The sequence below is a fragment of the Aplysia californica genome, unplaced genomic scaffold (genome assembly GCF_000002075.1).
Source record: "Aplysia californica isolate F4 #8 unplaced genomic scaffold, AplCal3.0 scaffold00606, whole genome shotgun sequence".
In the NCBI taxonomy this organism is placed as follows: Eukaryota; Metazoa; Mollusca; class Gastropoda; order Aplysiida; family Aplysiidae; genus Aplysia; species Aplysia californica.
This window is the reverse complement of record NW_004797876.1, coordinates 246,837-259,648: the sequence shown is the minus strand read 5'-3', so window position 1 is coordinate 259,648 and position 12,812 is coordinate 246,837. Positions and strand designations below refer to the sequence as shown.

General features: G+C 40.4%; 1 protein-coding gene across 1 annotated transcript in view; it reads right to left on the bottom strand.

The window, feature by feature from the left end:
• Nucleotides 1–218: 218 nt before the first annotated feature.
• LOC101850597 (protein SCO2 homolog, mitochondrial) overlaps nucleotides 219–12,812 on the bottom strand; it is a 14,424-nt gene continuing 1,830 nt past the window's right edge. Inside the window, exons 2-7 of the mRNA XM_005107470.3 lie at nucleotides 11,456–11,587; nucleotides 10,341–10,428; nucleotides 6,515–6,712; nucleotides 6,160–6,252; nucleotides 2,593–2,711; nucleotides 219–767 (exon numbers count right to left, since the gene is read on the bottom strand). Coding sequence (XP_005107527.1) covers nucleotides 618–767; nucleotides 2,593–2,711; nucleotides 6,160–6,252; nucleotides 6,515–6,712; nucleotides 10,341–10,428; nucleotides 11,456–11,587 — 780 coding nt within the window. The 3' untranslated portion in view covers nucleotides 219–617. The remainder of the gene's footprint in view (nucleotides 768–2,592; nucleotides 2,712–6,159; nucleotides 6,253–6,514; nucleotides 6,713–10,340; nucleotides 10,429–11,455; nucleotides 11,588–12,812) is intronic.

The following is a 12,812-nucleotide window of genomic DNA, read 5'->3' as shown; positions in this document are numbered from 1 at the left end:
CACAGTTCAAGACAATACACCCGTTTGTCACGAGCACCCGAATTTTTAACTGAGGAATGTCCATGGTGTTGCACACAAGTCAACAAAAAAACAGCAAACTTGGCGAGGAATTTTCGTGCCGCATGTGGTCGTTTTGCCCCTTTAGGAGGCTTTGCAGTACGCATCGGTGACCCATTAACACTTTTAGAGCAACAAATTTTGAAATATTCCTTGCTGTCTTTTTTTCTTATTTTTTTCAAATCAGGGCTGTCTGTCAAGGTGGTCTTTAACTCTTGGTGAAGTCTGTAGAACAGCAGTACAGGCAAACACACTGATAATTTCTCATACAAAAGAAACTACAGAGGAGTCCACTAGAACGGAACACATTTAATCTGTTTTAATAACAGATTTAAACGAAAAGAAACTAGAATATCTGATTTTTTTTCTTTCTTAGCTCTAAGCCAAAAAACCTACCAAAACCCAAAAAAATCCGGTTGTCCCGCAGATTTCGGTTTCACCGGACTTCACTATATCAGCTCAGCCTACACAGACCGACGAATAAAACAACTGACTCTATTAACAATAGAAAGATACAAAAGGGTTAACACAATAAGACTGAACAATCCACAACAAAAGTATCAACTCTTGGCCACTTTCTTCAGCTCGTTATACTTGTCGATGTGCTTGGTCACCGACTCTGTGATTTGATCAGCGTTGAGCGAGCGGCCAAAGTAGTTCACAAACTCTCCTTCTGGGTTCACCAGATAGATGATGATGGTGTGGTCAACCTGGCCAAAGACAAACAAAAAACAGCGTAAGTCAGTACGAAATTTGGGTTGTTTTTTTAATTTTGGGATTTTTAAATTTTAGTTTATTTTTTAATGTAGTTGGGGTTTTCTTAGTTTTAGTAAGAGTTTTACGGCACTTTAAAAAAAAATAGTTTTAGTAAGTGTTTTTACAGCACCTGCAACACAATAAGGTCATATAAGTGCAAAAGATTAGAGGTGTTACAAGAGAGTAACAAACACAAAAAAAGAAGGAGGAGAGATCAGGACGATAGAGACATTTGATAGGAAAGAAGGAGCAGACCACACCAGAGCACCCGCCAACCACCCACAATGTAGCTGTTCTATCGCCTCCATCTACACATTTTCCATCATTTAGGGGGCAGGATTAGATCTTGTCTGCGCAACTGATGAAAAAGAGACGCAGCAAGCGAGATACTAGACGCACAGAGCCTCTGACATTATCTGCTCTCAGTCCCGGTACTGTTCACAATGACCGACCCCAGTGCAAGTAAAGTACCGGAACTTCATTCCGCCGATAGCCCCCCCAGTACTAATAACCACTACTAGACAATAAAAACGAGCCCAGTTTTAGTTTCAGTGAGACTTTTACGGCACTTGCAGACATCGGAAATACTCTATACAGCGACAAAGCACAGCTGATTAAAACCTGCAAATTCTTTGCCATATCGACAGACCGAAGGGCTAGAACCAAAATGGCCGCTGGATCGGAAAAGTAAAGTAAAGTAAAGTATGGCACTTGCAACACAAATAGGTCGTGTACGTGCAGAAGATTAGAAAGGTGTTGCCAGAAAATAACATACAAAATAAAGGAGGAAAGATAAGAAAGAATGATAGACTTTTGATAGAAAACGAGGAGCAAAACCACACTAGAGTACCCGTTTTATTTCTTTCCCCCCTAGATCAGTTTGGGGTGAAGCTCGTTGCAGAAGAATGTGCATGATCTGTGAGCACAGTTTGGGTTTTAAGAGTTTTACGGCACTTAAAAAAAAAAAAAGTTTTAGTAAGAGTTTTTACAGCACCTGCAACACAATAAGGTCATATAAGGGCAAAAGAAACCAGGAGTCCAGATGTTCTCAATCAGTAACTTGTGGCAAGCTGGCAAGAAGAAGACCACATTTGGATGGGGAATAAAGATTAGGAGAACGGTAAAAAGATGATTAAATAGCACATTGCACCAGAGCACCCACAAAAGAACAGGAATTTTTTTTCTTCCTGAATTTAAACTTTTCAGAGGAATTTCAGAAGAGACATATATGTGACAGCGTGGTGGAATCAGGCTCTTGTCAAAATAATCAAAGTGAAGAAACTGGCATTTTTCCTCAGGTTTGTGAATTTTTATCAAATTTTTGTTTTTTGGCTCAACACCTTTCATGCCCATTAAAGAACTCATTTCTGTGTGGATTTTTCTTAAAAACGTTGATTAAAGGAACAAAAAATGTAAATTTTCAGTTACCACTGACTCTCAAGCTAAGGAAATAACTAATCTTTGGCAGCCATTTTCTCACTAATTTTACCTCTGAAAACAGGTGACCCCACCTCCTTCTTTCGCAAATATCTCGACTTGTATTCAAGATAAATGGATATTTTTTTCATTCAAATAAAGACAAGTGAACAAGCTTTAAGGTGATACCAATAACTCTACATGCCCAAAAATTGACGAGAGCCTGATTCCACCACGCTGCCTCACTCACATATAACAAACACAAAAAAAAAAAAAACAACGCGGGGGGGGAAAAAAACTGACTTCAGACAAAAAGCTGGATCCTCCCATCCTGGAGTTAATTTTTCTTTTCCCCCCACTCACTATATAGTCATTGTCCGCATCCCTGGGTCCCTTCCCGAAGTACACACGATACTTTTTAGCCACTGCGCGGATCTCATCCTCCGTCCCGGTGAAACCAAGCAGACGCGGAGTTTTGAATTCTGAGGACAAAAGGAAAGTTTTTTAGTGAGAGTTTTATGTTAAGCCTAAAATAAATTACAAATCATATGGCCAACGCTCTTTTTCATATTGTATATTATACACGTATGTGTGTATGTATGTGTGTGTGGAGTGTGCGTGAGTGAATATGTGTTTGCACGAGTATGTAACACTATGTACCTTTAAAATTGATTTGTAAATCTATAATATGTATCATGTTAAGCGCATAGAGCATTGCATAAGTGGATATGCGATACGTAAATGTAATCCATTATTATTATTATTATTATTATGGCACTTGCAACACAATAAGGTCATTATATAAGTGTCGAAGATTAGAGGTGTTACAAGAGAGTAGCAAACCATAATTTCCCTAGCAGCCCACCTATACCCCCCCCCCCCCACCCCCAATCCCTCCCCTTCATCTCTTGATTTCCCTTTCTTTACATGTTGAAAATTTTGACCAAACTGAATTCTGATGGAAAAAACCACTGAAACGTGTGTGGGCAATATTGTGCATCAAAATTTGGTGTCAAACTTTCGCATCAAAATTTGGTATCAAACTTTCGCATCAAAATTTGGTATCAAACTTTCGCATCAAAATTTGGACGCTTTTTTTAAAAACATGTATGGGCCCTTTAGACAAAATCCTGTGATGAAAAAATCTACGTGTTTTACCTGAGCAGATTACATGTACCCCTCAACCAACATCTCAACCGAATTGGAGTAAAGCAGTCTGCTGCCTGCCCATTATGTGACTACCCCTCAGAGACAGTGGAACATCATCTGTTCTGTAGAAAACTAACTGATTTAAGGGGATGTTTTCTTCCCAAGCTACCCCACACATCTAATTGCCTCTACTCCTCAAGACAACAATTAGAACAAACATGCAACTATTACCGAATGGCATCATGCAGAAGAGTTAACACTCAGATGCCACTGGATCCCTAATAACAACAACAACCTGAGCAGATTAGTAAAGAGAAAAATCTGTGTCATTCTTTCAACAAGTGAACCTACACTAGGCTATCATGTATCTTTTTGCTTTTTTCAAAATCTAGAATTGGAATTTCAACTGAATATTCCTCAAGTATATAGATCTACAATTAATACCACAGACTAAGAAACAGTAATAAAAAAAATTAATCAAAACTTTTGGGTTATATTTTTTTTTAGTAAGAGTTTTACGGAACATGCAACACAATAAGGTCATAGTTATATAAGTGCTGAAGATTAGAGGTGTTAAAAGGGAGTAACAAACACACAAAAAAAGGAGGGGATATAAAGACGATAGATGTTTGATAGGAAAGAAGAAGCAAACCACACCAGAGCACCCGCCAACCACCCACTTTTGGGCTTAGCACATATGGTCAATTGCCAAAAACTGTGCCATCAAAATGACTACCAGACTCAATTTTTAAGTATCCCCCAATTATGTTGTTTTTACTTTTAACATATTAGGCCTACATAAATATGTGGCAGACTCTAACAGACAGGTTATAGGACAAGAACTGGCCAAGGATGAGAGACCAAACTGCTGATTTCTCTGCTCATCACTTTGGTCACTGTTTTTGTTTGTTGCTTTTTTTGTGGGTTTTTATTTTTATTCTTTATTTTATTTTATTTTATTTTATTTTATTTTATTTTTTTTGGGGGGGGGGGGGGGGGGATTGTAAGTGTTCAATGGCGCTCATAACTGCATAACAATATCATATGAGCGCACAGGACACATTAAACATTTTAAATTGGGTGGGAATAAATTTGGAACATAGCCCGGGCGGCTTCTCTTATCGAATGGTCACTGTTTGGCTGCATGAGAAAAAGTTGACTATCAACGTTCCTGAGGGTGTGGCAATCAACGTGTGACGTCCAGTAATCTTTTCTGTACTTACTTTTACTTACTTACTTTTTCATTCTCTGTTGCCGTTAAGCGTCGAGGGGAGATGCAGTTTTCTATGGTAGGCCAGCTCCGCAGCTCTTTCCGTTGTGATGTTATGTTTTCTTAGGGTTTTCTTGACACCCTCGATCAACCTTTTGCGTGGCCCTCCTCTTCCTTTATAGCCTGAGTGCTTGGTGTCGTAGGCTCTCAAGGCTGGCTGGTCAGGTGACATGCGTAACAGGTGGCCAAACCATTTTATTCTCTGTCTTTCTATCATGTAATGAAGGCAGGACTCAGTGCCGATAGCTGCTCTTACTTCTTCATTTCTCTGCCTGTCTCGTCTTGTGATGTTAAGGTTTTTGCGGAGACATTTCATTTCGCATGCGGTGATTTTGCTTTCATGGGTCCAGGTCTGGCACTGATAACATAATGCATTTCAGTCAATTCAAGTAGATCTTTTCTGTAAGTCCAGCAATGTGGCAGGCTCATTCTTTTACATCTGTGCCACTCTACACTCCTATATGGATCTGAATATTGGAGGATGACTGATCATGATCGTGCCAAGCTATCTTCTTTTCATACAACCAGCTTACGCCAAATTCTCCTAATCTTCTGGCCCAACAAGATTTCCAACACAGATCTTCTACGGAAATGTAGGCAAGAAGACATGACCACCATAATAACAAGGAGAAGATGGAGATGGATAGGACATGTTCTGAGAAGAGAACCAGACTCTATTGTAAAGACTGCCCTCCACTGGACACCCGAAGGACATACATCGCAAGAGGGGCAGACCCAAAGTGACCTTGAGACGCACAGTAGAGTCTGAAATGAAGTCTTGGAACTATTCATGGGGAACGTTGATCAAGATGGCATAAAATAGACAGAGCTGGAGACCTCTTTTTGCTGCCCTAAACGCCAGATGGCGTGACGGGTAGTAAGTAAGTTTTTTGTTTTTGTAAAGTGTTTTACGGCGCTCGCAACTGTATAGGTCATATGCGCGGGACACTCCTAATATTTTCAGTTGGTAGGAAATTTTGAATTTTTCCCGGGTGGCGGCCGAAGCCTACTCTTATCGATTTTAGACCACCAAGGGATCTTTAACGTGCGCAACTTGCACACGGGCCCTCCGAGATTTTTCGCCCTTGTCCGAGAAGGTTAGGTGTAGATCTTTCCTACCAGAAGATCAGGGGTGTGGCAGAAAGACAGCAGTAAGGAGGAGCCAAAAAGTAGCAGTAGAAAGGCTGCAGAAAAAGTCAGGAGCCCAGAGGAGGGGGGCAAAGGAGGTGAGGGGGTGGGGGCAAAGAGTGGAAATGAAAGCAGACAACAGAACATTGCTAGAGAGCAGGAAAGGAGGTGAAAGGAGACAATTTTAGAGAAGAAAATTTTTCGGTCGCTACCCGGATTCAAACCCGGGACCTTTGAATGAGAGGCCAACACCTTAACCTCTAGGCCACGAGAGCCCCCAGTAAGTAAGTAAGTGTGCCACTCTATGCAGATGCTGATGAAGGGGAGAAACAACTAATTTCAAAAAGTGACATGAGTCCAAGTACAGAACACATTTTTTTTACCTGCACAGTAGTCCTTGATGGCGGCCGGCGTATCTCGTTCCGGGTCCAGAGTTATGAAAATCGGCTGTAGGTTCGGTAAATGTGGGGCCTCGTCTGAAAATTCAGGGAAGACTGAATGAAAATGCGACCTTTTTCAATCAAATGCTCAACAATACATACGGAGTAGTGCATCTTGTACACATATCTGCCAACTTTTCAAAACATACAAACCAAGACTCTATACAAGCAGCTGGTCAAGATGATAGATGCTGGAAAACCCCCCCTCCCAACCCTTCACATAATACATATTTCTGCATTTCAGTCTATTCAAATAAAGGGACCGGAGCTCCATCATGTCTACAGAGTGACAACTCACCGAATTTCTTAATGATATTTGCCAGTTTTTCAAGTTCTTCAGGACAGATGTCCGGGCAGTGGGTGAATCCGAAGTAGATGAGCATCCAATGACCACGGAAGTCAGAGCTGGACCTTTTGTTGCCATGGTGATCTGTCAATGTCCAATCGCCTCCAAGCTTAGCTTTGTCAAACTCTTTGTAGCGGACTTTCTCACTTTCTGAGTAGACAAAAAGATATCAACAAGTGACAACAGTTTCTGGCTTAGCAAGAAAAACCAAAATAAAGTTTCATTTTAAGGGTTTTGACACCAGAAATCTACCCCTACCCTTTTACACAGGGCTGACCACATCCACAGCAGGCCTAATTTGACCATCTTTTCATCCGACCTCTTCCAAAGATATACCACATAAGTCCATGACGGCATAGGGAGCGACCACAGACCCATCGTGACTTCAGTGTCGACCTCAAGCCAAAGACAAAGGGTTTTGATAGGCTCACTGATCTATCAAAACAGGTAACATCAATAGTGTCTGTGATCTAGCGGTCAGGCTCTTCACTCCTGCAGCCAGGAGGCCCGAGTCCCTATTCCAAAGAGGGGATAATTTTTTATCAAGTATCTCCGTCTTTCAGCTCAGATGTTGTATCGGTAAATCTTTTCACGCCACAGAAAGGCAAAAGAACAGTCTTAAACTTTTTATCACTGTAACCATTGTGCCGGGGAGCCGCTGACAGCGGCTCGGGCACATTCCTTTACAACGACTTCAACATCAAATTATGTTTCGGCTATTGCTCTTTTACCAGAAGTTCATTCATTAGATGAAGAACTATCAAAATAGGTTTGCTAGTTTCGATTTAATGACCCATTTAATGATGTGTTTGTCATTTTTAGATTTAGCACCAAAAAAGGGCCCCGGTGTAGTGGGTTTACCCCCATCAGAGATGAAGAGTTAAGACGATACCAGTACCTCCATTAGCTAGCATAACTGAAGAGCACCTGATTACACCGCATTGTGACAAATATTTTTTGCCAGCATGACTCATTAAATTTTTTTTATAGTTTTCTTTTTTGTTAGAGTTTAACGACACTTGCGATACAATAAGGTCATATAAGTGCCCAAGATTAGAAGTGTTACAAGAGAGTAACAAACACAAAATAGAAGGACGGAAGAAAAGGACGATAGATGTTTGATAGAAAAGAAGAATAATGATAATAATAATAATATTAATGAAGATCATTTCTATAGTGCCCACTCCCGTGTAAACACAGCTCTAGGCGCTTTACATAAATGCAAACCACACCAGAGCACCCGCCAACCACCCACTTAAATGTTTTGTTTTCACTCTTCACTTAAATTTCCAGCATGTCATTACCCCAACTGTCTTGGGAAATGAGCAGGCAGATAGGATGGCCAAACTAGGAGCACAGAAAGAGCAACCAGACAACAGCGTTAACTACACAGAAATAAAAACTATTATAAATACACTATTTAAAGCATCTCAGACACCAGATAGCTGCCATGAGCTGTCCCACCAAGAACAAATGATTATCTTCCGACTAAGGACACAACACACGAGACAGAGGCAACATATGTACAGATGTTTTAAACTAGTACAATCACCAAAATGCCAGAGTGGAGAGGCGGACCAAACTGTAGAACACACCCTTCAGCACTGCAAGACACACAGGGCCCTTAGACAGGAAACGTGGCCAACCCCTCTGACACTACAAGAGAAGCTATACGGGCCGACAGATGAACTGAGCAGGACGGCCCAATTTATGAGAGATACCAGACTTCAAGTGTGATGCGATCGAGAAGAAAAAGAAGAATTACCCCTATACAACCAGGTAGCAACTGAAATAACCTCAAAGAGAACAAAACATTACACTGCCATAAGCCAATGAAACACCTTTTTCATTTTGACACCAAAATCTTTTATTTGCTAAATCGAAAGCCTGATCAGTTAACCTACTTGTGTGAAAATATCAAAGTGAAACTACGACAAGTTTTTGAATAAATTAGAATTCAAATTTCAGAAGAACACTATTTTTAAATGGTTACACAGGCAAACAACCACTTTTTCTCAAAACTGCTGTGAGTAAAAAAAAAAAAAAAAAGGCATTTCGTCAGCTTACTGCAGTACACGTATTGATCTTAAGGCCTTGTCTTGTTACATTATGGGCTGGCTTTCTAAGCATGTGCCAGATCCACCATCCTCTTCTTTTCCTGAATTCCCAAGTTTGATTCTACTCCCCTTATACAGTGAAGTCCACTTATAACGAGTCCTGAAATAACGAGAAATCTGTTATAAAGACACTATTTTAAAACCCCGATTTTTTCCCTTCTTTATCTTTGTAAATAAAATGCTGCTATAGCACAATCAGACAAACACCGGAGTCAGTTATAGCGGAATATTGTTGCTGCAGTGCAACGTAAAAAGGCCAATTGTACATGTAAAATCTCGCCAGTTGAAAAACTTGTTGGTGATCTAGCGAAACAAAGAATGGGAGAGCCCACGTGTGCCAACAATGAAGGCCGGAGCGAATGAGTGGGGAGGGAGTGGCATGCGCAGACAAGCAGAACACATCGCGTGATATATCAGCCTAGTCTAGATTATCTAGGCCTCTCACTTCTCCGATGCGGGGATGGAGAGGTCACAGTGCTGTAACGGATGAAGCGAATGTGTGACGTACACAAACAGACGGAATGCACCACACGGTGTGGTGGGGTGGGGGACAACACAGCAGGCGAGCTATCCCAGAGCCCTTTCTTTCTGGTCGCCAAAGCCCTACAGAAAGAAACCTGATTTGATTTTTTATCAAGTAAGACCTAGAGGTCATGTTGAACAAAATCATCATCAGGGGAGATAACAAAAAGAAATAAATAGACCACCCAACTTATTGATAAGGTCTACTTTAATATTTCCCTTGAACTTATTACTGGATCCCTTATAACGAGAATCCTGCTATAACAGACATTTTGCACCAATCCCCTCCCTCTCGTTATAACAGGATTCCACTGTACTACATTTCTGATGCTGTCCGGCCAGTGTACTTTAATGATCTTCCCCAGTAGTAGAGGTTTTTCAGCGCTCGCAACTGCGTAAGGTCATATGAGCGCCAGAAGATTAGAAGTGTTACAATCGAGTACCGAAACAAACATAAAAAAGAAGGAGGGTAGATAAGGATGATAGGTGTTTTAATGGAAAGAAGGAGCAGACCACACCAGAGCACCCGCCAACCACCCGCAATGATCTTCCCCAGACAACCATAGATGAAGGAGCATACAATACATGTAAATTGTTTATTATCTATTATAGCTAGTTTTGGCTGAATGGATGGGCAATGGGCAAAACTGGAAAAAACTGCATTTTCACACATGACTGCTCCCAGCTCAAAAGACGCACTAAATTCCCTGAGTTGAAGAGAACAAGTCACTATCTTTCGCCTACGAACACAGCACATACCACTGAATTCCTACCTAAATAGGATCCGTAAGGATACCCCATCCGACTGCCCCTTGTGTGACTTCCAGGATGTAACAATATCACAACACCTCTCTAGCTGCTCTGCACTTAGCGACCTGCGTAGTACCTACCTACCTGCCTCCCCAGACATTGGAAATACTCTATACAACAACACAACACAGCTGATAAAAACCTGTATATTCTTTGCCATATTGATAGGCCGAAGGGCTAGAACTCAGATGGCCGCTGGATCGGAAAAGTTAGTTTCCTTATATCCAGCAGGTACAATAAAGGAAAATTGCAAGGAAGGTCGTAAAGAGAGCATAGTGCTGAGAACTGGCCTGATGTCAACAGCCATCACAGAAATACAAAAAAATTACCGATATCTTTCTGGTGGTCGGCTCCCTGCACCAAGTAGTACGTGATCCCCGCGATGCCTGAGACAATCACCAGCCTCTGCCACCATGGCTGCCGACAGACACGAAATGTTGTTAAACATTACATACATACTGCCTTAATTGGCTCAATAGACGGTATCGTCTCATCCACACATACAAGTCATGCTCAACTGAAATAAAATTATTCCAGCACATTGTAATGGCAGTGGTGGGTATCCTAAAGTTACAATTTATTATCTCTTTTGGAAACATTTCCTAACAAGCTCAGTATATCTATAGATTTTTTCTCACAAAACTTCAGACGACATACAGCATTGAATTGACAAAATCTAAGCACATAAAAATAGCTATATCTTGAAGTTGTATTTATATTTTACACACTCTGTTTGGAACATCTCCTGCCAACCTGGCGTTTTATGTATTGTGCAGGTCTTTGGTGAGCCGTGAGGCGTAGTGGTCTGTTCCTCTACTTTTCTTCTTTGCTTATACGATCCCAATCCAAGAGTAGCCAGAAGCGGACAATATCTGAATGACTTAAAAAGCAACAACTGTACAAAAACAACGGCAAGAAAGACTTAATGGAGTACTGTGAAAGGACAAAGAACGCTTCTTCTTAGGGATAATCTATTCTGTCTAATAACATGTTAAATTTTAACAAAGACCACACAATGCTTTCTTTAACTCTAAGGTGGTGAAAAGTTTTTCATAGAGTCCATAATTTTTGTTACTGATGTTGAGGAACGGAGGAACATCGTTAGAGAAGAAGGGAGCTGGTTTAATTTAGTTACAATTCATGGACAATTGCTTAAGAAATAAGCATCCGTAAGACAAATGATTTATCATTTGGGTAAAAAGAAAAAAAAAAAGAAAATAATAATCTCCCATTGATCCTTCATCTTCTTTGAATTGCCCTGCTAAATCTCAGTGGTAGTCAACCGCTAGTTCTGCAACCTGCAGAGCAATTCATTTTTACATTTATAATGTGACAGTTTTTCCAACTTCGCAAGGCCGCTTGCTTCCCCTTCATGCAGATTCCAGTTCAAAAGTCCTCGATATTTTCCACTTCACTTTGCTGTCTGTGAGGAATGAAAACTTACAATGTTCAAGGTCGTTCCCTTGCCATCTGATCCTGACCTTGAAGAGTAGAAACGAAGCCCTGGCACAAGAACCTTTCGCACTGGGAAATGTTTAACTGGAAAATCATTTGGCAACTTGGTCTTTGAAGACATCTGAAAGATGAGAAATATTTAATCCTGAAAGTTAGTGCCTGAACAAACACAGACTTATCTTTCACTTACAACATTTGCACGGAGACACTGTATATAGATCTATATATTATATATTATATTATACCCAGTGAGGGATTCAATCTAAAATCCAAGATAAAGGAAGAGGACTAGGTGCTCCTACCATAAACCAGGGGCTGAATTCCTTTCTCAACTCATTCTCAAAAACTTTAACACTCACCTGACCTTTCAGTACATTGAAAATTAAAATAAATTGGAATAGAATGTTCAATCATGACAAGAGCAGTTTATTAAGTAACAAGGTTACAATCAGGAGGCTGTTGCAATTTTGTACTGGGAGAAGGGCTAGTTAGAGAGCTGGGTACCCCCAACTTTAAAGAAAAAAATTACATAAATTTGTATAGTATTCTTACATTTAAATTTTAACACACATGGGAAAGGACTATAGTGATTGAGTTTATTTGTGCTTGCATTATAGTCATGATCAACCACTTATATAATCTCCGGTAAGCTGCTCCCAGGGGTACGCAGTCGGAACAGCGGTGCCAGTGAACCGTAGGCAGTGACTCAGGCATATTCTTTATGTTGGTTTCGATGTCAAATAAGTTTTTGGCAATTGCCACATGATAATAAAGATTTTTTTTAAAACAAAAAAAACAAGAAGCATTAATAATCATTATGTTACAATATAATCACATTGCAAAACTCCTGATCCAAAAACCCCCAAAAACCCAAAGATCGATCCTATTCTATCACAGTTGAAATTATCTAAGATGGCCACTCATTATCAAGTAGAAAGTGGCTGTATTCGACAGATGGATGCTTTGGGCAGTGTCATATAGACCTAATATTTTTTTTAAGCAGGGAAGAAAATACTGAAATGGGAAGCGGTTATTTTTTCAAATTCTTACAGCATGAGATTTCTTGGTGGGCACATAGATCTAGATTAAATATAAGTCATAAAAAAACAACACATCGTTAGAAAAGCAGGCTCATACATGTTGGTTTCAAACTGACTGAACTATAAATTAAAAACTAGATTTCCGGAGGAGTTCCGCAGAGGGTCGGCACTAACCGTGATCAGGTCCACCAAGCAAACTATATTATAACAGAGTTAGGGTTAGGGTTAGGGTTAGCCGGGTTAGGGAATAGGGTTTACGGTATCGCCGTGGCTGCCCGTACAAGACCGTACGGAAAAGAATAGTGG